This window comes from Centroberyx affinis, unplaced genomic scaffold (assembly GCF_046629955.1).
Source record: "Centroberyx affinis isolate AG114_WGS23_722 - 3 ecotype Tasmania unplaced genomic scaffold, CSIRO-AGI_Caff_v1 ptg002725l_1, whole genome shotgun sequence".
Taxonomy (NCBI): Eukaryota; Metazoa; Chordata; class Actinopteri; order Beryciformes; family Berycidae; genus Centroberyx; species Centroberyx affinis.
Window position 1 is genome coordinate 94,878 of NW_027280893.1, and position 25,123 is coordinate 120,000.

Below are 25,123 nucleotides of genomic sequence, written 5' to 3' on the forward strand. Positions count from 1 at the left end.
GTTTCATCATATTAAACAGAGAGGAACTGAACATAATAGTCTTGAATTTAACTTAATTCCAGACACAGTTCTACCAAATTTCAAGGTAATTCTTGAAAAGCAGAACACAGACCTGATCCAGAATTTGGAGTACAGCAGGACTTGTCGCTCCACCGTCTCCCTGCACTTTATTGATGTTAATTTCATCGGCCATTTTCACTCTCACATTGATTTGAACTGATTTCTGGCTGCGCTCCTGATACAGGGACTGATGCTGTGTGAAAGCTAGTTTCTAAATATATGTATGTTTTGCTTTTTTTAACATTTCAAAATGGACTTACAGTGGAGTTACAGTGGGGAAGTTATGAAGATATTTTGCAACAGCAAGTCCCACCGTTCAAAAATTTATGAGCACACACCGATGACTGAACCAATGCCAGGCTGAGGTTTTAACCTTAGCTTCCCTCATTGCATAGAATAGAATTAAATATACAAGAGCAGAGAGAGCTATAGTCTATTATTTTAATTATTTTAACACTGTAAATTAACCGCAGTTATGTTTTTGTCATGTTCTCTGTTCGGGTCAGGCCCTAATATGCATGCTGTACAGGTCTCCCCAAGATACACATTAATTAGCCTATAATTCCTAATCTAATCAGTCATGCTTAACTTCTCTGTTGTGTGTGTGTGTGTGTGTGTCTGTGTGTGTGTGTGTGTGGTTCCGCATGTGTTCAGATTCATTAGTACTCTCTCCAAAGGGCATGAACATTAGAGTGAGATACAGCGACCTTTGCCCTTAGATAAATCTTAAGCTAATTTATGTGTAAGCAAAGCTGTGAAGCGAAGCAAACCCTTATCAATTGAGGCTCGCGCCCTTTTAATTTTCTAAAGCATTATGGGATAAGGCGGTATAAGCATGAGGATCGATGCTTTATTCAAGATAGTTAACATTTGGCTGTTTATGTTTCATTCACCTTGGTCAAGTTTGGATGGCATAAACAGAAACGCAGCCATTCTAAAAACACACACATGCACATTTACACACACACACACACACACACACACACAAACACAGATAAACTCACAGTTTGCCTCCTGCTTTATAGGCGGTTGAGACTACCTGAGCTCTCATTTGACCCATGAATTCACTCTCAAACTCTTCTGCTGTCTCCCTGATAGCAAGTTATTGCTTCACTGCAAGTCTTAAGTTTGACTGTAATCCGTATCATTATTTCATATCCCATGAATTCATAATGATATCATCTATATTCACCATATTAGACACACTTCTCAGAGGCAGGGACTGATTCCCCTCAATAGTGAGAACAATGTCTTCTATATCCAGATTTGTCATTCCCTATCTACAGTCTTGAGCCATCTTGTGGGGGAACTGTTAGCTGGCATGCAGATTATGTGCATCTGTGCGTGTGTGTGTGTGTGTGTGTGTGTGCCTGTGCACGCGCTTGCTTGCGCGAGTACACGCATATGCTTGTTTATGAAAGCGGTTAAGTGTATGTATCTGTGCGTGCATGTATGCTGGTGTTTCTCTGTGGGCTCTCTCTAATTGTACACGCAAAACACTGCCAAAGCTTTATGAAGTCAGAACGGAGCAATTAAATACCCATGGAGCGTGTGGATCGTGCAATGTCAACAAGAATAAACTCCCACCATGGACCTGACAGTCTGGCACAAAAAAAATGCATAGAGAGGATTTATATAATGCATTATCATGGAAAGATAATTTAGAGGCCTGAATAAAAATCCACAATGTAAATTTGGCTATTGTATTTACTGTGATGGTGGCTAATGCTTTCATCCAGTGTTGCTTTTTCTCTCTTGATTTCATGCCTTTTCAGATTATAACAAACTGCTTCTTCTTCCTTAACCCACAGATGTAAGCTTTATGCTGCATGCAATAATGCGCTACCGCTGCTTTGATGCTCCACTCCAATGAGAAATTACTCGGAAAACTCAAATTTCTTCTTGTTTTAGCAGATAGAAGGTGCAAAGGAATGGTCCGGCAACCAGCTGCTTGAAAGACAGTTCGACTTTCTGTGTTAAAAGATGCAGTTCTAGTTGTAGAGAGAATCGGCTGCTTTGGCCACTGCAGCACCAATGCAGGATAAATGCAGGATACATTCATGGTGGGGGGCTTCTACCACGGTTATCTCTGTCCTCATAATGACAGGGACTTCAGACTCTGGGGGGAGATGAGAGTAAGCCCAGGCCGATACAGGCAGAATGAGGCTGATTTTGCCGTTATAACAGCAAGCTCTTTTCCCCCTTGGATGGAAGCCTGGGCTGACAGTCAAACGTCATTATGAGCTAGTGGCCTTGCAGTTTGTCACTGTCAGGGCCTCTAAATAGAGACTTTGTTTTCAAGATTTGTAAAGATTTATGACATTCCGGGCACTATTTAAGCGATGATGCACAACAAAGTCATTTTGGTTAATGCGAAGCCACTTTGAAAAATGACAGATTCTGTGGGTTGTGGGCTTATTTCCTCCGAGTGCAAACACAATGCAAGGCATTGTGCCATTCCTCAAGTCTTTCTTTCAATCAGAGGAAACACAGATGTCATGTGAAGTGTTTGGATATCGCTGCAATGAATGATGACATTCTCATCATCATTTGCCATCAAGTTCACCTTTGAACCCAATTCCTAAAAAGTTGTGTGGATCCACAATGAATGATGCCCTGATGTCAGCCAACAAATGAATTGGCCTATTGGCTTTGTGAAATAGTTGAATACAGACGACACTGTGTGCTAACTGACCAGAGATCCTTGCTATGACGTCAAGTAGCCAATGCCCTTACGTGATAAAACAGGTGTGTGTGATCCTTATCATCTCTTTCCTCCCAGTGTTGATATGTTGCAGTCGTAGCCTTATCTACTAGTAGTAGTCAGAGTCAACCTTATGTGAAGATTCCCTTGTGAAAAATATATAGGCTATCACCGAAAAGTAGGCTAACATGTCATGCGCTACCACAGATAGTCCTATAGTAATACCATCGGAGATAAATAAATACCATACACCTTACTGCAAATCCGTATAGGAATATTACAGGAATATCATGGTGATTTTTCTTTAGGGTTAACATTTATTATTGGGCCATGGTGTGATTGAGTCCTGCGTTTTCCAATAAAAGAGCCTATCAGCAGCGCCCTCTGCCGGTTCACAGAAAGTGGTCTTTATAAAGTGGTGTGATGCCAGCACACGCATGCAGAGAAAAAGAAGCGTTCACACTCTCCAAAGTCAGTCAGAGGAGCGCGCAGCTTTTGGGGAGCCAAGAAATCAGTCGGCGTTTCCCTGCACTTTCAAATGAGTTCCGCTGCCTCGTTAGAGATATTGACATAGCCGACAGTTCATTTCACGTCAGTTTAAGGAATGTTTTAGAGGGAATTTGTCCCAAGTTAAGGGGTAATTGGAGCGGGCAGTCTGAGCCCCGATAATGCGGAGAGATCAAGTCTCAGTAGTTCGTCGATATGAACGCAGCTCAAACGGACCCTGAAAAAACTGCTTTCATGGATTGATTGATTGGTATTTAATTTTTTTGTTTTTCCACATCAGAGGATTTTCTGTTTCGTGATTAGCCTATATCCCAGAAAAACTGGTGGATTATTATTGGAAAGCGAGGATTTTCGGAGGTGCGTCCAATAATTTTTTTTTGGGAGTTGAATGAGGATATTGAATTTTTTGTAGTTACGCCTGGGTCAAGGATCCGGAGAGGGAAATTACAGTCCTTTTGCAAGGTGGAAATTATAGCCTGATTGGATCCCAACTCATCTTCCTTGCCGCTGAATCCATAATGAAGTCTATGTGGATTTATATTTACATCTTTCCCCTGCTCATAGGTGAGAAGTGTACGCGTGAAAATAAAATGTGCTATCACCATTATATAATTATACAGGTACAATGAGTTGTAGCAATGTGAATACATCGGCATGTGTCCACTTTTCTGAAGCCGGTGGTGTTTATAAGCGCCCAGGATTATTCAGAAATGTACTTATGTACAGTAAATTGCTGTTAGACGTTTGTGTTACAGCACAGTTTTCATTGCATTATGTTTAATCGTCATCCAGCACAAAAATGAACTTGATCTGTGCTGTTGAATCACTGAATCAATTATGTTGGACCCATTAAATCGATAAAGCTTCCATAGAGTGCAAACAAAGAGCTAATTATTATAATTATAATGGAATTTTCCTGGTAGCCCGGAATCCAACTTTTAGTGAGTAAATGTTAATCTCTTCAGTCTTTTCACTTATACACTGACACACTTATGTTAGGTCGAATATGAGAAAATTGATCATCATCATCATCATGACCACCACAATCACCATCATCACTATCACCACATCATAATCATCATTACCATCATGATCTTCATCACCATCATCAACACCATTATCATCATCATCATCATCATCATCATCATCATCATCATCATCACCACCACCATCATCATCATTATTATCATCATCTGCTTCTTGTGGATGAACCTAAACGTCAACGTTCCCTGACAAGATTTGTCCTTCAAATTGACTGATAAGATAATTTTGCAGATTAACTTCTTATTACTCATTATTCTGTGATACTGATGCAGTATCCCTGCTGTCCAAGCTCAGGGTTTAAAGCGACCACAAGGTGTCTCTCTTGTCACTTCACCAAAGGTGTCTGTACTTTGAATTGTATGAAGCTGCGTTTGAATCTTGACTCCTTTCAAGACAGCATCACCCCAGTCTCTGCTCTGAGGATCTTGCCCTGTCTACTCACCACAAGATAATTATCTGCTTATCTAGATATGGATAAAACAGAATTCTTTTCTTTTTCAAATTCTTATCTTTTTCATTTGAGATAGCTGTTCCTCCCTGATCAGTTCAGTTCTTGGGTTAGATTTAATATGAGAAACTCAATTCTGCAGTCTAGTTTGTGTTGGCAGCTTCAAAATGCACTAAAGTGAATGCATGTACGCACTGGTAAATCACTGATCACACAGTAAAAGACAAAAGAATCCCTCATCTCAAAGCATAAGACATCTCTTTTTTAGGAATTCAGGAATTTAGAGGCTCCAGTCACTGTGGTAAGTGTGGACAGAGATATGAGACCGTCATACAAGAACATTGTAGGGTTTCATTGTCTTGCTCAAGGACGCTTTTCTATGGATTGACACTGGCTGTCATGGGCGATCAAACCTATTTATACTGTAGGTTAGACTGTTTAACTATAAGACCAGCCTGTTGCTTCCCCCAACACATCATAAACAATAACGAAACAAGAATGAAATCCTGCATGTTCACGTTGTGTGTTTGTGCTTACACACACACACACACACACACACACACAAACTAAATCACCCACACATCAACTTACAACTTCTGAGCCCTCTTTCTCTTGACACCCCGTCCTCTTCTCCCTCTCCCCCACCCAGATGAGGCTGCAGGTTCCTGGGGGGGTTCCTCAGCTTTGTCCTTGTCCTTGGCCAGCGACGGTCCTGGAGCCACCAGCACCGGGTCTGGGCCCGGTGCTCAGCCAGAATGGGTGGACTGCGTCCAGGCCAGTGACATGTGCAACCAGAACCCTCACTGCAGCTCTCGGTACCGGGTGATGCGCCAGTGCCTCGTAGGCAAGGAGAAGGACTCCATGCTGGACACCAACAGGGAGTGCCAGGCTGCCTTGGAGGTGCTGCTGGTGAGCCCCCTGTATGACTGCCGCTGCAAGAGGGGCATGAAGAAGGAGCTGCAGTGTCTGCAGAACTACTGGAGCATCCACATGGGACTCACTGAAGGTAGGAGGCAGATGGTTTCATGATTCTCAGGTACTTACCACGGTTGTAGGAGGTTAGTTACACAAAATCCACATCACGCTGCATTTAAGAGTGTGGCGGTTTTAGAATGCCTTATACAATAGCACTTTTTTGAACCGTGGCATTCGTTTTTTTGTAAAGCTACTCATGCATTTGTATGAACTTAGCACTTGTTTTTTTTGTACCTTTTTACCTGTTAGCTAATACATGAAATTTGCTAATCACAATGAACAGAGTCAAAATAATGTCTATGGTGCATCCATAGTATGAGTGATTCTACATTATGATCCGAGCACTGAGTGATTATCTGTTTCCTTCCATGTATCTGTGGGTGTGAATTTAGCTTGCTGTGTGTTCATTGGTGTCCTAACTGAATATGTATTACACGGTTCTACATGTGCCCTATGCATGTGCCTCATTAAAGGGATGGCTCATGTTTAGTCTCTTGCTATATGTATAACTAAGATTTAATATATTTGGTTGTACAATGTGCAATAAGATATATGCACCATGTTATGATAAAGAAGATGTCTGTGGATATGCAACATATGATTTTTATGGATATTGAAACAGAGCATTCTTTATCATGTTAACTCTTTTTTTTTAAATGAACACTCCAATCTCAAGAACCGTTGTACTCTCAAAGCAGAGATAGCAAAGATATACACCACACCCATTAATGATGATCTGCTCCCTAATGCCCTCTTAAAGAGATGCCCAGAAACCCTCCAATGAAAAATATATGCTTTCCTGCTTTCCTCACCCTCTCTAAGGTAATGGAGCTATAATGAGATTACATTAGGTAGACCTGTTATGGTGGACCTATTGGTTTTCACCGAAAGTGTTCCATATTACCATGTTATTAGGTTACAGTCCTTCGGCTCAACGGCCCTTATGTGTCCACTTACGCAGGACATAAAATAGCACTCCTGCTGAAACCTTGAGACCTTCTGGTTTACATTGTAATACACACAGAGAGCATAAAGCATGTCAGCCTCTTGGACTGACATCGCTCAGCTCTCCCAGCCCATCCTCAAGCTAGCAAGCACCCAATATTTCTGATTAAGAACAAGATGATGGAATCAGAAGTGTACCATGCACTATACAGTAGATTGGGTTAAGGAGAGGCTCAATCCAAGAGAGTCACATGCCCTATGCTTACACACATGGCCCATTCCGCAAACAAAATCTCCGCTACTGATGTCAAGTGTCACGCCGCGTAAAGACGGAGTGTATAATGTACTCAGCTGTTTTGACACGTGGGCTAATGGTGAAGCATTGCGAAGTCTCCGAGCTTTGAGCATCCTGGCGTTTTGTGATGTGATCCGTGAAGTGATGCGCCAGGCTGACTGCTCATGGCACCAGCTACACTTCATCAGACTGATGGCAGCAGAGGGTCCCTGACATGAGTTCAAGGGAAATGTAATGACACGGACGCTCCCGAGGCCTTCTGTCTCTCTCTGACTGCTCTTCTCTCTTTTTCTACCTCTGTCTCGCCCATCTTTTTCTCTTTCAAGTGATCTTTCTGTCTGCCTCTTTCTTTGTCCCTCTTTGTCTCTTTTAACTATCTTAATGAATGGATGCATCACTCAAAGTGTATTTTGTGTTTGAATAGACCGAACAAGTTGTCTGGCTCTGAAGGATAGAGACCTCCTCTGCCTACAGCATGTCCTTCACAGAGCTTGTGTTTCTTCCCCGCTGGTCCGAAGAACGCTTCACAGTGGTGTCCCGTTTTGGCCCTGTCGCCTTGGGAGATAAAACCCGCTTTAACACAGACGAAAAGCTCTTACAGTGCGGCTTTAATCTAATCACGATCCATTGTGCAGTCAAGCAGGCTTTTGTTAACTGGAAACAATCTGTGTATAACATCCATCTCTGGAAACAAACACGAAAGGCCGAATCCCAACAGACCTGCCCGAAATGCTGCTAAGCCACTTTAAAAATCGTTTGTGGACAAAACAGGAAGGTTTCGATGCAGTCGTTGTGCTAGATGGCATCTAATGTAGCCTTGAAAGTTGTATTTTACATTTGTTAATGTAGAGAGATCAAGAGAACAAGAGTAAGAGAGAGAGAGAGAGAGAGAGAGACAGCAAACGCTGGGGATCAAAGGAAGAGGAGTGAGGACAGGGAGAGTGAGAAAAGGTGAAAAGAAAGATGGGCAGACAGACAGCGGAGGACAGAGAGTGCTGCATGTTACTGTTATGCTGTGTGAAGAGCAGTGTCTGGCTGTTGGCTTGAGTGCAAACTCATTTAGCCACTTTGTGTGGTGGGCACTTTGCATGGAGGACCACTTCGCTGTGACCCAAGGCCACTGCACAGTGCAGCCTGCCCATATGGAGTCTCACCCCTGCCAGGACATTACTGCCAGAGAAGGTGTGCGGCTTATGGCTCTGTTGACATGGGGAAGGAGGTTGGCCCGCAGCTTTAGAAGACAGGGGTTTGGAGAAACAAGAGTAGTAGGCTGGACCATTGTATCTGTGAACTGATGTTTACCTACTTCATGTTGACACACTAAATGTGATTTAAAGCGCCATTCATGCTTTTGAAATACTGAGTGGGCTTGTTAAATCTTAATGTTTGGGTTTGCAGCAGAGTATTTGAATAATCCACATGGGCTAAAAAACAGGATCAAAGCATTGTTGTGCTGCATTATTTTGCGATCCATACAATCAAATCTCTCCTGTTTAATAGTACAAATTTTAATTTTAGTGTTACAATTTTGTTATTTTCCTATGGGAATTTGTCAGGATTATGGGTTCATTCAGGAACAATGAAATTATTTAACTGAAATAATGTGTGATGAGCTGTCCCAGTGGTCGAGTGGATTCATAAACTTGCCTGGGAAGACGTCCATGTTCTGTGCCTGGATGCGTTTGAATCTGCTTCACACTGTGCTGACATGCGTCTCTCACCTCTCCCCCTGTTAAAGTTTACTGCTACAGTCTGATAACTGAAAATGTCATGCATAACTGCAAATAAACTGAACTGGCTGAAAAGAAGCTAATGCTTCCAACATTTCCAAGGTAGAGTCTCCCCTGAGATTGAAAAGTTAGTCCATCTTTCCCTAGCAAAGTCAAATCAAACTTACCGTAAAATTACCTCAGTGGAAAGGTCCTTAAGCTGCTGTCCTGTGTCAGCGGCATAGTTGCAAATCAAATTGGCCCACACAATGGCTGTTTAGGACTGGAGCTAAAAAGGCCTACAAGGTAATAGCAAACAGGGTCTAGACACTTGAGAGCATCCTCCAATTTAACAGATAAGAGGTCTGAATCTCTGAAAGGTGTTTCAAAGTTGACAATTTGTTAGTGCAATGAAACAGTACATCCTGCTTAGAAAACACTTTATGCTGAGTGCCTCAGTGTAACAACACCATGTCTCAAAACCGTCATCAAGTGCCGCTTGGTGTGTCTTCTTAAAACACCAGCAGTAAGCATTTTGACACAATTCAGTTGTTGTTGGCAGCTAAGCTGCACACCATTTTAAACTTCAAAACACAATGCAGATCTGTTTGTTGTTTGAATAACAAGCCCTCAAAGCCAAGATTTTGGGTTAGGGTTTCTTCTTGAACTTGATCTATATGCAGTTGTCACCTGCCTTTAGGCTACTGTACTGGACCATTTCCCTTAAAAAAAAAACAGCTAAAGGGTGTTATAAATGCCAGTCTTTGAGCTGTCAGTAATAGTGCTAATGGTGACCTGTTAATTGTAGTTCCTAACGGAAAATGGCAGCTGAATTCAATGCGTCAATGCAGCCGTCCTTGATGGATAATGGGTGGTTTCTGCTCTGAATGGGCCTGTCTCGGTGTGAGGCAATGAGGGTTAGCAGTTTGAATCTATAAAAGAAGTAATTACTAAGAAAGAAACATTGGCTGCTACACACAGGGATATTGTATAGGTGGCTGTGGTTCACTTTCAATTGTGCCTTGGGCCTCATGTGGATATCGCCTGGCAGGTTTGCAGTAGAATTGGTAATTTAAACGATAAGTTCCACACCTCCCACATACATTATTTCATAGCTTTTGCAATGAAACCACAGCCTGAATCTCAAAGTAGGAATCGAAGATCTTTTGTGTGGACCTTTCATAGCAGTTTAATTAGCTGAGCCGACTTTCACTGCGGAGAGAAAGAAAGGAGAGTTCAACCAGTAGTCCACACAAGTCTATTCCAGCTTATTGTGAGAGGAGACTGTATCTTTACATGAAATGACGAGAAAAGCAGACAATTTTGTGGAATGATTTATTTTCTCCATTTTCATGAATGTCAGCGTTGCAAAGGTCACACTCTGAATATGTCACTATCCCACGCTAATACCACTAGCTGGACCCTAATGCTGTGGGAAGTTACATGAAAACTACATCGTCAGCCCGGCTGTGCATGTGGTGCATGTGCAGAGCCGGGCAGAACGAGAGGAGAGGGTTAGAACAGGAGAGGAAGAAAGAAGGGTAGATAAATGAAGAGCGAGAGAGAGAATTTAAGAGAGGGACAGAGAGCGAAAACCAAAGAATGAAAGAGCGAGAGGAAGAGAGAGAGAGTCATGGGGGGAAACTACAGAGGAGGGGGGCTACAAAGGTACACAGTATTCCTGGGTGAAACCATCATTACTATGAGCAATGGTAGCAGTCACCGGCCATTACCTTAGCCATCCACTGTCATAAGCAGAACATTTTTCCAGCCTGCCCCGCATGTCAGGGGATAGGGGGAGCTGGCTCCTGCATGCTGAATATGTCCTTTCTGCTTTCCCCCTCCCCGCGCCGAGAAACCCAGCCGGCACTCGCTAGGTGGCTACTTCATCATCAGAGGAAGGGACCTGTCGATAGCTCCTGGACCTGATCAATAAGGGTTTTCAGCGCCTCCCCTCCTCCTTGCTTTTCATCCCGTCCTCTCCCTTTTCATCTCCCGTTCCAAAAAAGTGAAAAGGATCAGTGAAATATGATGAGAAAACGGCCACTGTTTGTCCTCGTAAATCTGTCTAATGATTTTCTATACTGTAAGGTGAATGGGCCCGAGATGACTCCTATTCACCATGGAGTGTGTATGGAGTGCGACAGTGTGGCTGGAATGAGGGCTAGGTAGTGGAGTTTCGACTAGTCTATTATAGTGGAGTGAGTTCTCAGGCTCTCTATCTGGGGGGAGAGTGAGTGACAGGCCATTCTGCTCAGTGAATACTGTCATGATGTGGGCATTAGGACTCACTCCTGGCAGAAAGGTTCACAGCGGTGGTGAATGAATGTGCATCGTAGAAGTCAACTACCAGGCCTAGCGGCTGTCATCACAGCATGGCTGCCCCCCTCTCTGTCTCTCTGTCTCTCTCTGTCACTCTCTCTCTCGCTCTCTCTTCCTCTCTCTCTCGCTCTCTCTGTCTCTCAGCATCATTAATTGAAATTGCTATGCCATGGTGAAATCAGTCAACCACATGTTCTTCCTTGCATGTGGAGGAATTCAAAACACAAAGAAAAATCAATTCTACCTCTACTATCATTTTGTGAATTTTTATTAACAAATGCATTGATTTGTGATTAGCTTTGTTATTTTAGTTATCATCCTTTGATTATCAATGCTGGCATACACCACCAATCACGCAGTACATTAGATACTAAAGTTGTTTAATATGAACCATTCTAAGCTGTTGTAAATTTTAGCAGAATTTGTAACATCAAAAAATATGGGTTTTTATGCATTCATTTTAACATAAAATGTATTATGGCAGATATACTGGGCTTCCCTGCTGATGCCTATGTTTAGTGCTCTGTCCAATATGCTGCTGTGCCATAAAGATGATTTTTTACTGTATTTTTTATAGAATTTACACTATATTCAACATTTTAATACCTGACACCAAGTATTAAAATGCTGATTTAGGTGAGTGAGTGTGTAACTATCTACATTAACATTGTATTGGCATAGCCAAAGGGAACATTGAAAATTTCAGTTCTCATTTCCTCAGCTGTGTTTGCCCACCATGCCATGTTGGATTGGAATTGTGGCCTGAAATATTCTTTATCTTCTCAGCTAATCCAATATTCTATTTGTATGGTTTGAAATTGAGTTTAAAATGTCAATATCCCTTCAAAAGCTGAGCCGTTAACTGAATTTATGCTGAAACTCATGTTCTGTTAAGCACAAATCGAAGAAAGATGTATTTATGGTATCACTTCATCTTTTCTTTGTTGAAATGAACACAGTAGGCTACTGTGAGTGAGTTGAGAGGAAAGATAAACACATTTCATTCAAATTCCCTTATTCCTTGCTCCTTCTGAAATTATTATATTGAATGATGGCAAAGAATACTGGATCTTATAGACTAAGCTTTCTTTCTATGTAATTAATATATAAGTTATTATTTGAATGAGAAGTAATACGTAATATGTAACACGGCTTTTTAGGGCTTTCCCCAACATCGCCCACAACAAATAGGGAAAAATATAAAATCAATATTAAAGAAGAACGTAATCAGTCTAGGGCACCTTTAAAAACAAAACAAGGTGAATGACAGTTATTAAAATTGACTTCGCTCCGAGCCATAAACTGTTTGCCAAGAATGTCACTAAAAAAATCCATAGGACAGTTTCCATCCCCTCGGGAGTTTAGCTTCATTGATAATGCATATGAGAAGGATGAGTGATGGTGCCTAACAGCATCATAAAACCCCTTACGGCAATGGAGAAGACTCTGAATCCACTTAAGAGCAGTATTCCTCTCGTGCCGTAACTAGGGAAAGGCCTGATTTTCTGTCTGAGCTGTGCCGGTCATGCTCCATACTGTCAGAGCAAATGAAGTCAAACGGAGGCTTAATTACAGCGATAAGTTGTTGCCCTGCGGCTAAAACCATCTTATCACTAAACAGCTGGGAAGAATTTTCTATTACTTGATGAATGCATAATTGGGTCCAGGGTGACTGTCAAAGAGCAGTTTTTTTAAAAGTACAACAAGGCCTCCTGCTGTGTTTTTTTTCACATCCTAAGGGTGTGTGCGATTATGGTGTGTTTTGCAATTATATGATTCAGCATGGCTTGTAACATTCATGTAAATAAGCTTTTAAAATTCATTAACCACAGCTACTGTTGTGGTTTGACATTATTGTTTTGTAGAATCACTACAGTACTTAAATTTCCACTTATGAAATTCAATGTGGATTAACATAATTTGATTCCTGGGTGATTGTGCAGTGAAGCTTTCCTATACTGTAAAGAGTTGCCTGAACCAAATGGCACGCAACGGCACGGCAAGATTTGCTCTTGGCAAAAGACGGAGCATCATTTATTCCATGTTGCCCTATACAGTACAAACTGTTCCTGGCGTAATGGAAGAGGCATCGCACTTTTATCTGTGGAACATTTGCCTCTGTTTGAATCACACAACAGCTTTAACCACCGCTTAAAAAAAGAGACATGGCAGGTCGAGGTGGTTGTTTTCTGAGCGGTAAGCTCGGCTCCTTAAACGGCTTCTAAAGCACTATAGCATCAGAAGTAATTGTTGTAATTAGACATACTGGGAGATCTCGAGTCCAGAAGCCACTCAAGTCTCCCTCTCTCTCCACAGAAATATAAAGCACGAACAAAGGTGGGGGAGAAGCAGGTGGTGCAGAGGGCTCTTATAAAAATAAAACGATACACAGACAGAATGACAGACACACCACATACCAGACTGAAATACTAACACAGCAGAAATATGTGAACATTGTGTGTATGCATATCTTTAGACACACATGCACAAAGAAATAGACAAGTAAGACACACACACACACACACACACACACACACACACACTCAAAACCTGGAGAATTTAGGTATTTTTTTCTCTCTCTGTCTCACTCTTTATGTGTGTCCTGTCTCCCTCTCGCCCATTTTCCCTCTCTGTCTTTGTCTCTCTCTTTTCATTTCTCTCCTTTGTGTGTCCTTTCTCTCTCTCCCTCCATTCTCTTTCTCTCTCTCTCTCTCACACACACACACACACACACATACAATCCTCAGCTGTGCCAGTTGTCAATATATGTACTCAGAGAATAGCCAGCTGAGCTGCTCCATGTTGTTATGATTGTCAGTATTGATGGAGAGTAGAGATGTTGAACTACTAGACATAAGATGGAGGCATGGGCATTCAGACTTTACAGATATTTACACAAGTCTGAGGCTGTTGCCACACTGCTTTTCTTTAGTTTTTGAACAATTACAAGAGGAAATAACCTTTAGCGTATATACTGTACTGTGTGGGAATGCTCAATATACTATACTGTACTACTATCTATCTATCTATATATATATATATACTATACTGTACCTGTGTATAGCAGTGGTTGATTTGGGATCAATCCAGCTTACCGCTTACCGCTTCTGATGAAATATCATTTCTAAGTCTCATATTTGATGTTATTGTGGCTTATATTTCTGTTTTCTGACTATAATGTGACAGCAGAGATAAACAATGCCACATGTAAAGGTTACTCACATGTTCACACACTGGGATACACAGGCCACACATTCACACATTCACACATTCAAACACACACACACACACACACACACACACACACACATACACACAGATATACCCTCAACAACAGCCTTACCTATTATCGGAGCAGCCAGAAGAATACATTTTATCACCTCACATCATCTTTTTCAAAAGCGACGACGAAGCGTGTTGATAAACAAAATGTGGTATGTCTATTGATTGGATCTACCGATTGGTTGTCCAGGCAGCACTGTCGTCTACCAACAGGTTTCAGATTTTCTCATTTGCTGCGGTGGGCCTCCAAGCCTGCCTCACAACATCCTCCCTGTGTTTCTGTTGGGATCAGAATGCAAAGCTATTACACACTGGAGGGTTTGTCTCAATCACACCGAATGGCTATGAATTTTAAATGCGGGATTAGGGCCTACAGAGAAGCAGGCACATGGGAGAGACTCAGTCAGTTGAGTGCTAATTTGTTTTTTTTTTAAATATTTTTTTTTACAAACAGCTCTGGCAATACATTGTTAGTGGGGAGGATGCATTGCTTTTGCTTCACTCCCTCAACTGCTCTCCTAAATCAAAGCGCACCAGGAACAAATATTCTCTCCAAAAGGAAATGACTCGACTGTGGTGAACATTGTGTTTTGCATATCACAGAATTAGCCACCTGCATTCAGGATAGAAAGTCTTTAGAACTGGGAGCCAGTTATTGGCCAGACAGTCCAATACGAGGAGTCCAAACCTCAACACTACTCCTTCTTAAATTAGATATCTGCATTCAGTCTTAGATGAATTGCTGCTATCGACCTCTCAGATGAAAGATAGATAGCTTACACATTCCAATGCGCTTTGTGAAACTTATTAGATGTGTGTTTTGAAATCTCTGGGCAAAGCAGAAAAAATGGAAAGAATGCAGTCTGTGAAGCTTCAAGTGTACAGTATTTGAATTTAAAGACGTCCCTATTTTCAAGCTATTTTCAAGCTCACATGTATTCTTTACTTTTACTTCTCAATTTGCTTCATATCATTAGTGACAGGGTAGGGGATTCCTGTTTTTTGGGCTCCTTGTAAACGCTGAAGCGCTCTGCTCCGCTGGGCAGGTAGACGGGGCAGACCATCCATTTCAATGTAATTGACCGTTTGTCATCCTTTTGTTGTTCCAGGTGGAGAGTTCTATGAAACATCCCCGTATGAACCCGTGGCGCCCGTCCGACACCCCGACGCGTTCCGCTTGGCCTCCATCATCTCAGGTAACACTGACGGCACAGGCTTGATCCTTAATTTACCCTTGGTACTTTATCACATGAGTGGAACAAAGATGTAGCAGATATATGCCTTCAAAAAACCATGGTTTCACGCTCTCGCAGAGGCCAGGATGATGGTTCCTTTGGGATAAATAACAACAGAGCACGCCAAAGAGCCTGTGCGGACAACTTATCTTATTTCACTGACATTTCACTTGTCCGCTGCTATGGCCTTTGAATGAATTGGGTGCTTATCTTTTGATCTGTCTTGTAATGCACAGGAGGAGGGGGGGGGTTATGTTGAGGTAAACCATATACTCTCTGTGTACTACCCTACATTTTCCCCATCTATTGATTTTGCCTTCAGTTTGATTTCCTATTTGGTTTACTAATTAAACAGCCTAGCACTCAGCAGGGGAGCTATAGCTTGCTCTGTAATTTACTGGTTATTACCGTCAGGGCATTACTAATCAATGCAGATCTTATAAGACACAGCTACAATGGCTGATGCAGTGGGGAGAAGCTAGTTGTACAATAGGTGTGAATGGTCACAGGGACGCTGCCTGTCCATTGCCAGAGCTACAGGCTACAGTCACTTGAAAATTCAATCGTTTCCTTTCATCCAGTTCCGACAGAAATTGCCGGAGGATGTTCCATTCCCTTTTTTTTGCCAAAAGCAATATACACACACTGAAGACAGCATTTTCCTTTTTTTCTTGGCTGATGTATCTTGCTTTGTTTTATATCTGGGAGGTACAAGAAAGACACGCTTTTTGCATAATCCCCTTAGCTTGAAGTCAGCCGTGTATCACTTGTTTTTGAAAATACGCTTGTTTGATATATTGAAAGAAGCAGAGAGTACCAGAGAAAATATAAAAAAGCACAGGCTTTGATTACTTTGGAGTTTTGGGATATGATGGGAAACTGCCTTCCTTGATTTAAGTGCATAGTCAATAATCAAATCAGGAGTACAGTCACGCACATATATACCAATGTCCAAGTACAAGCACTAACACTCCCTGGTAACACAGGGAGCATGTTGTGGTGTACCTAGACATATTAAGATACAACAGGGGAGTCATTACTGTATCCATTTTGTTTCAGCTGTTTCCGCCATTCTCTCCAAGGTGAAATATTGGATTTGCTCTCCGAAATCTATTTAGCCGCAAGCTTTCCTCATTATTTATCATTTCCAAGGACAGAGTAATTGATTGTGGCGCTGAGAGAAAACCACGGGCAAACAGATAAGTAATTACACACTTGTTCTATGGAAATACTTCTCACTTCGATTACCAAACCACACAAAAGTATTCATAATCACGTCTATAAATGTTAAACTGTACAGAGACTCAGGGAATATATGATATCTGGTTGAGCTGATGAGGACAGGGGGACGTATACTCTCCAAGAGGAAAGGTGGAAAATTGAAAAATAATCTCTAGTATTTGAAGAGTTTTTAGTCTGGGAGAAAGATAAGGGGCAGAACTAGTGATAGAAATTGAAAAAACTGAAAAAAACTTTCTCTACTACTGTATGTGCTCATACTTAGAGGTCACAGCGAAACAAAATATAAGGAGAGTCTGTTTCTGCAGTGCCCCAAGTTATACCTGGCAAATCTGCTGTTTTCTTGGCTTCAAGGCGGAGTCACTGTACATGTCAATAGCCCTCAACTCAGATCAATAGTATGTGGATTGGTTGCGTAGCTCATAGGATCCTTCCACCACAATGCATGAAGACCCTGATCAAAGCCCAAATGAACACCATATTACCCAAAGCATGCAAACATATCATTGACTGTAATTTTTAATATGCTCCATGTGAAATGTATTCTGTTCTCTTGACCCAGTGTTGAGCTAATTAACTTATTAGGAGCAGAGGGCAGGCTAGAGGGGTCCCTCCAGGAATTGAGTTTGACACCCCTTAGTTAGACCTTCTAACTCTCAGCACTAAGCCTCTCACCTCTCAGCTCAGTGTGCCCACCATCCAATTAAATCCAGAAGCTATTTCAACGGCTGGGGAAAAAGGACCAGTGCAACAGCCGTGCTCAGCATGCTGTGGAAATGTTAGACATTTTCACGTTGCTCTCATAACAATTACTATTACTAACCCGAACACTCAGGTCTCTTGTGTATGTGTGTGTTACAGGTTGGGTTATTTAGGTGTTTGAGTGTATCTGTGGGTGTGGGGGTGTGCAAGCTTGTTTTTGGTTTTGTTTGCCTACGTGCCTGTGATTGTCATAGCGTATATACTTTGTTGATATGCTACATTATTCTGTGTGAACTTTATAATCAGTTTACCCTTAAAATTAGTCCAGCTTGTCTCTCTGTGGGTCAGTAATGAGAGTTGTTGTGAGAGGCTAACTTATCCGAGCGTCCTTCCTAACAGTCAGCGTTTTTCTAACAAGTTTGAATTAAACAACAGTGAATAATCCACAGAAGATGGGCATGGCAGTGTTCGTTATTTCAATTTGTTAGTACATTTCAGCCGTTCCTTGCTGACATGGTGGGAATGCACAAGGCAGCAGGTTATTCTCACCTGACAGCCCGCCACCCACCACCATCAACACACCGTGCATTATTGCCATTCATTATTGACTGTTGAAGGAGCTAAACAGCATGCATATTAAGGCTGAAGGGCCACTGAAGACGCTCGAGCTTTGAATTCCAAAGAGAGAGCGAGCGAAACTCGGAAGGCAGATGCTCATAAACAGCTCAAGTATTTAGAAATGTGTTTACAAGGATGTAATATTCCCTTGGACACCCCCTCCCCTCCCCCCAAACACACACACACACACACACACACACACACACACACACACACACTTCTCACCTACAAACATTTAGCCCTCTCTCATCACATCATCACAGAACAGTCTCATGAACTCCACCGCTCTCCCTCTGATGACGTCCACACGTCTCTAACACGCTCAGCCAGGCTTAGGGAGATGATGTTGTAGATCCAGCGTGCCCTCTCCCTCGCCTGGCCCCCTGGATACCCCGCTGTGACACAGAGTACAGAGCTAATGACTGATGAGCCCTTTGACACAGAAATGCTTGACATGCTCCTCAGGGTCCGGACTAAAGACTTCCCTAACAAGCTCTCGCACGCTCACCCAGGGCCGTATTAAATCCAAACTTTGGCACCTTTCCTAATTACTGAGAACATACCCAGAGCCAAGAGCCTCTTCCTAACCTGGGCTGAACTCCCCTCCGCAGCGCGGCGTCCCTGGAGTATGGGATGATATATGAAATGCAGAATTCAAATAAGGCTGAGAGAGAGCAATTACTGGGGAAGGAAGATCCCTTGCTCTTAGGGAAAACCCCCCCCCCACCAAAATCCAGATACAGTGTACGTGAATGGTTTTTCCACTCCCTCCCGTTCGTACGTGTACTCTCTCTCTCTCTCTCTGCCTCACTCCATTTCTTTCTCTCTCTCCATTGTGCCTCTTTCTTCTCTCTCCCCCTCTCTCATTTTCTCTCTCAGTCTGTTTCTTTCTCCTTCTTTGTCTCCTCTCTCTCTCTCTCTCTCTCTTGCTCTCTATTTCTTTGCTCTTTCCCTCTCTGTGCGCTATATGTGTGGAATGAGTAGATGGTTATTTTCACTATATTGCCATTGCCAGGGTCTAATTTATGGCGCCCGTGGAGTAGGAACCCTATTAAAAGCCTATTTACAGTCTGAATCAAACAGTGGGATCACCAAAAAGAATGACTGTACTCTAACTGCTGTTAACATTGACAAAATATTTTACACGGCCACATTTTCCGTGCACACGAGGCAGTTGTGACTAAACATCAATAGACCTTGAATTTTAATCTCTGATTTTGTGTTCTCAAAGTCAATTAAACTAGTCACATTCCCCCAAAACATGCAGATCATGCATATACACCAAAAACACATGTTTCCCTCACAGCGCAGCACAAACTGTCAGAAATTAATAATAACATACTGTCAGACATTAATAATACATTCATATTTATTGTTCTGCGGTTAATAGGCACCTAGCTGTAATGGGACAATCAGACTATTGATGACTAATCCTACACTTAATGGCGCTGATTGTTCCATCCATCCATCCATCCATCCATCCATCCATCCATCCATCTGTCCATCCATCCATCCATCCATCCACTCGCTCAGTCAATTCCTTAATCGCTCATTAATGCGCAGTGCAGCAGACAGCAAGGTAAGTAAATAGATGTGTGGACTATTGTGATGCTGAGAGCTGTTGATTGCACTGCTGATGGGCTGGGTTAATTATTCTGAGCAAGAGTCGCACATCTTTCCTGAATTAGGCTGGGTTAATTGAAAGCTCTCCAGCATGTCTCTGTAAGTGGCTGTCCAATCTGTTAGTCTGTGTCCTCTCACTTCATCTCTCTATCTGTCATGATCAGCTGCTGTAATCAACTGCTGAAGCTTCCTCTCCCTCTTAAAGCTTTTTCCATTTTTGTAAGTCGCTTATCATTGGCTTATCAACCCCTTCCTCCTCACATTATAGCGGAATATGTTTGCTGAAAACCTTCATCGTAATGCACTTGGAAAATCAATTATCACTCTGTAACACAATACTGCACATTTCCCCTCCCATCTCCATTGCTATCCTTCTTTCCCCCTCTCCTCCTCCTCCTCCTCCTGCTCTCCTCCTGCTTGTGTGTGAGTACGTCAGAGCCATCAAGAGGGCTTTGTGTCTTATGTTCGCCTCAGGACATCTTTTTAGGTTTGAGCACCGAATTCAATCTCGGCTCCCCAATCAGAGGTAGTAAAAACCCGTCCGTAGCTGCAGCCGCAAAAGCAGCTTCAGCCCTGCTTGGTCAGATAAATCTTCGTAGCTCATCCTTCTCCTATTTTCTTTTCATCCCGGACCCCCCAGTGGCCCACATTAGAGCCTGCAGATGGCCAGGGGAGATTTAGGAGCTGCAATCCATCAATGTTATGTAGCCCGGGCCGCTGGACAGCCGTCCCGCTAACCTCCCCTCCAGATGGACCGTACTGGCCCCCTTCAGGCCCCACTGGCCCACTTTAGTAAAACTTTGGCCCTACCTCGGCCTCTTCGTGCCCGAGGCCAAAGCCGGCTCTCGTTTTGATTCTCATTCTAATCACAGATCAACCGAGCCGGATTGCTCTTTCCCCCTCGACAGGGTCGGCTAATTGTCCCGTATCCTGCGCTGCGTCAGTGTGGGTTGGTTTTGGAAATGGTTTGTGCACAATTTTGTTTGTCTTTTCAGTCTCTTACACTAACAAGACTTTGAGTGTGTTATGTTGTTAGACATCTGTTGTTGAATGTTTATCCTCTCCCATCTGACAGTGAAGGATAAACAAGGTGGCATCTTAAGGTTGATTTGAAGATGGTGTGATGTTTGTTGTTGTTGTTTATTTTAATAACAGACATAAAAAGCTTAATGCTCTTATTATTTGGATAGGGCAGGCAAAGTGCTCCCTGGTGGCCTGGTGACAAACACTGACACAGACACAGTACTATTTTGAACACCTGCGCTTGCTGAACGCAGAACATGTCGCTGAACACCCTGGCTGTTTATCTGAGCACCTGCTACATTTAACCTTGATACATCCAAAATAAAAGCCTTGGTTAACAGAAAGCCAGATTAACTGTGTTTTCTTTTGTCTGTGATGAAATCCCACTTCTCCACTTCTGCTGTTTCTCAGTGGCAGTGAGTTCTGTTTTATCTGACGTGATCTGAAACCGCAAAATCATTTATTTTGGGGTTTGTTTATTTTTTCCCTGCTGTGATGTGATATGTCTGTTCTATGTATCCCCATTTCTAGGATTGATAATGCGCGATGCACCACTTGGAAACAATACAGCGTCTCTGGCACTCCCCTCTAAAATAAATGGTCTTCTTCCTGCTCCGGGCCGTCTGATAGACACAGAGTGAGATTGGTTCTGTTGAATAAGAGATGAATCTCTCTGGGTGTCACCATGCCGCCACGACCTCTGAAATATCATTATCTACAGGGGAGGGAGGTTAACTTGTCTAATATAGCCTGAATACAAGAGAGGGGTGCCACGAGTGAACATGATGCTGTTTTATTACTGGTATATCTCAGAAACAGGTGTGAATTCTTACTGCAGCCCTGGTATACGCAGTATCTCACAGAACACCCAAACACACCTAATGACATAATCTGTTTTCCACAAATATGATGTGCAGCCTGAGGGGTAATTGCAATGTTTCAGTTTGTGATTACACTGGAAGGGGAAAAAAAAAGGAAACTTAATCATGTACTTGAACCATCCAATAGGAGGCTCATACAGCACAGCATGTATTGCAGCAGAGAGTCTTTGCCAAGTCCTTGAGCTGAGCACGTTTCTGAGAGGATGTTACAGTATTTAGTGTTGTTTCCCACTGACCAGTATTCTCATCAATACGCTTCAAGACGTGACATTCACACCGTGTCGATATTTCGCCAAGGACTAATGTTTGATCTGCACTTTTTCCATTAAGCTGATTAAAGCGTTCACTTCATTATACTTCCAACAATGGAAACATTAAAATAAATCAAATTCATATTAGGTAAGGGTAACCTAAATTTCAATATGATAAACAGCAACTTGGTAATGCACTAATATTATGATCATCACCTTATACTAATGAAAATACCTGCAAATGAATAGTATATAAGCATCCAATGTGGAATCATAGCTTAATTCACTCAAGGTCTGAGACGGACTGAATCAATAATTCGGTTAGAATGGATATGGGCAAGCTGCGGGCGTCTCTCCAGTGGATTTCTGTTGGTTGCAGAAACAGAGAAGCGTACATGATATCGAAGAGCATCCTTCAGTGTACAAGTCTAACATTTCCAAACGTTATTGTGTTGTTTGTTGCTGTTTTGTTTGGAGCCAAGCTCACTCTAAACTGTATCAAATTGATGATGTTGAATCATAGGATCAGTGGATTTTTATCCATCTGGCATGATTGTATTTGATCCAGGTTGTGTTTGATCAGGTATTATCAGCTGCAACAGACAGTCCAAGTTTGTCTGTATGAATTCAAAACATGTATCCCAATGTGGAAATGTTCATAGAAAACAATGAAATCCACAAGTCTATTTCAAGTGTATTTGTCATGACAGTAGTATATGAAATCTGACAATTCAGTAGATTGCCAAGTGTGCTTCAAACCATAAGGCTTTGAACTACCATTCCCTTGCAGTTTAGTTCTTTGTGTTTTTCTCACTGAGTTCCCTCCCTTCCCTGTATCCTCTGCTCAGGAATGCACACGGTGGCCCCGAAAGGTTTCCAGTGTCCCGACACCGGCAAGAACTGCAACCCCTGTCTGGACGCGGCCAAAGCCTGCAACCTCAACAGCACCTGCAAGAAGCAGCGCTCCGCCTACATCGCCACCTGCAGCAAGGGGGACCCCAACAAGAGTGAGACCTGCAACCGGAAGCGCTGCCACAAGGCCCTGAGGCAGTTCCTGGACCGCGTGCCCCCGGAGTACAGCCACCGCCTGCTCTTCTGCCCCTGCCAGCATGAGGGCTGCTCCGAGCGACGCAGGCAGACCATCGTGCCCGACTGCTCCTTCAAAGATAAGGTCAAACCCAACTGTCTGGAGCTGAGGAGGGTCTGCCGCCAGGACTCTCTCTGCAGGTGAACGGGACAGGGAGACGGGGGAAGGGGTGTCGTGTACCGTGCATGTGTCTGTGTGTACGATCTCTGTGTGTGAGCGGGAGAGAGAAAAGGAGAGAACGAGCTCAAGTGTGTGCAGATATTCATTTGTGTGCATATGTAAGCGATGTAAGTGAGTGTGTGTGTGTGCGTGTGTGCGTGCGTGCGTGTTTGTTTTTTTGGGTGGGTGGACGGATTTTTGTGCTGTGCGTATTGGATGAGCTCCTGCCAAACACATCTGAAGATTCATTATCATCTTCTTATATTCATGCAAAATGAGAAAAAGGAAAATTGAATCCGTGCGTTAGAGAGAGTTCCCGTTTGACTGCAATTTCCTGCCTCCCATGGCATTCTAAAGTTTTATATTTCTCTGCTGTAACTTTGCCAGGGAAGTAATTAGACTTTCAGGGAAGCTGTGGCTATTAGACGCAGGATGAAGACGTGAGGCTAAGTTGAAGGGACAACGCTCAATTAAGCCGAACAAAACATTAGTGGATCACTTTGGCTGCATGGGGGCCTCTATTGGATTCAAGCGGCCGGATTCAATTCACACCTACCCAGCCGTGACTTGTTTCCTTGTGTTAGTGCTGCTGAGAGCAGGTGAAACACAGCGGTAGTACTATCAGCCCAATCGGCTGTCAAGATCTTTTCCACCCTCCAAAACCATGTACTGTATCTGCCTATCAATAGGCTACGCGGAGATATGTTCTGCTTTCATTAGTCTAATAGCTTAAAAAATTTGGGACATTTGAATAATTTGAGGCGTTTAAAAGCTCATTTATGAGCCTAATGGAGTTCGACCGAGGGTTAGACTGTTGAGGACCCCCCGCTAAAAATAACAACCACGGTGTGAGACTTATCAGAAGGGAAAACTTTTGACTACTTTTCCATTTCCCAATGTGACAGATGATTAGGCAGCTGATACAATCCGGTGACAGTCAGCGGCGGGTCTTGACAGTGTTTGTTTGTGCGTTGAATACCCCAAGAGGCTGTCCAACCACAGATCTGGAGTCGGTGCTCCACCCGTCAGGGCAGAACAGTCTCTCTCTCTCTTTTTGTTTTCCGCTGCCTTTGTATTATTCACAGTATCAGCATCAGTAGACATGGCAGATGATAGCACCCTACTGGTTCATGATTACTTGCTGTAACTGTGCGGAAATCAGGCACTGGCCATTTATTCAGTAAAATCCTTTCAATTATTTTGAATGTTTCCTTCATTCTGACAGGTTTTAACTTTTGGGAATAATTCAATTAGTTTATTGTGGCGGACATGAGCAATAAATCACAGAAAAGTACTTGAAACCATTTCAAATAGTTTATCAATACATTTCTGCTGCACAAAAAGTGATGATATGCTGTGCAGAATGAATAGTAGGCAATGATGACTAAACTAAGTCTGAGAACATTTTGTGTTACATATTGTTATCCACTCTCCTGGATATCTAGCGAGAATGATTTGTTTTCCCTTTCCTCAGAAAGCTTTTTTCAGTTCACCTGTATACACTCCAAGAGTAAGAATGATTTACAGTCAGAAGAATTCAAGTTGCACTTTCTGTGATTACTCTCCTTTTATCCCCAGGTATTGAGAGGCAAACATGGCTTCCCTCCATGTGCTGTTTGTATGTTTCTTTGCTCAGCAGGAGAGATTACTCTATCTAGCCATGCACAACAATTCCCTTTGCCCACTTTCTCTGTAGTTCACATTTATCCTGTTTCAATAGAGGTGAGCAGCCTTCGAGGCTGAGCAGTAATGGCGAAAACCCAATTCCTTCCCGCCAACACTAAATCCACACATTGCGTTACTAAAGTAGGGAAAGTCTATCGCCTCCTCCGATTTATGATTGTCTTGATAATTACCTGCTCTCCTGCTTTGTGTAATTTGTTTTCAGGCCAAGTTGCTTTCTTTGACCTTTAAGCCCTCAGGTGTCTGCTGCGCCCCTCCTTATTGAGACGTATGAAATAGAACGTTAAAGCTCATTATCTTTAGCTGCGTTCTGCCCCGTGGAGGTCAGCAC

At 42.7% G+C, this 25,123-nt stretch overlaps 1 protein-coding gene across 1 annotated transcript in view; it reads left to right on the top strand.

Moving 5' to 3' along the window:
- Window positions 1-3,706: 3,706 nt before the first annotated feature.
- LOC139657620 (GDNF family receptor alpha-2-like) overlaps window positions 3,707-25,123 on the top strand; it is a 41,127-nt gene continuing 19,710 nt past the window's right edge. Inside the window, exons 1-4 of the mRNA XM_071535516.1 lie at window positions 3,707-3,835; window positions 5,413-5,769; window positions 15,401-15,487; window positions 22,712-23,090. Coding sequence (XP_071391617.1) covers window positions 3,790-3,835; window positions 5,413-5,769; window positions 15,401-15,487; window positions 22,712-23,090 — 869 coding nt within the window. The 5' untranslated portion in view covers window positions 3,707-3,789. The remainder of the gene's footprint in view (window positions 3,836-5,412; window positions 5,770-15,400; window positions 15,488-22,711; window positions 23,091-25,123) is intronic.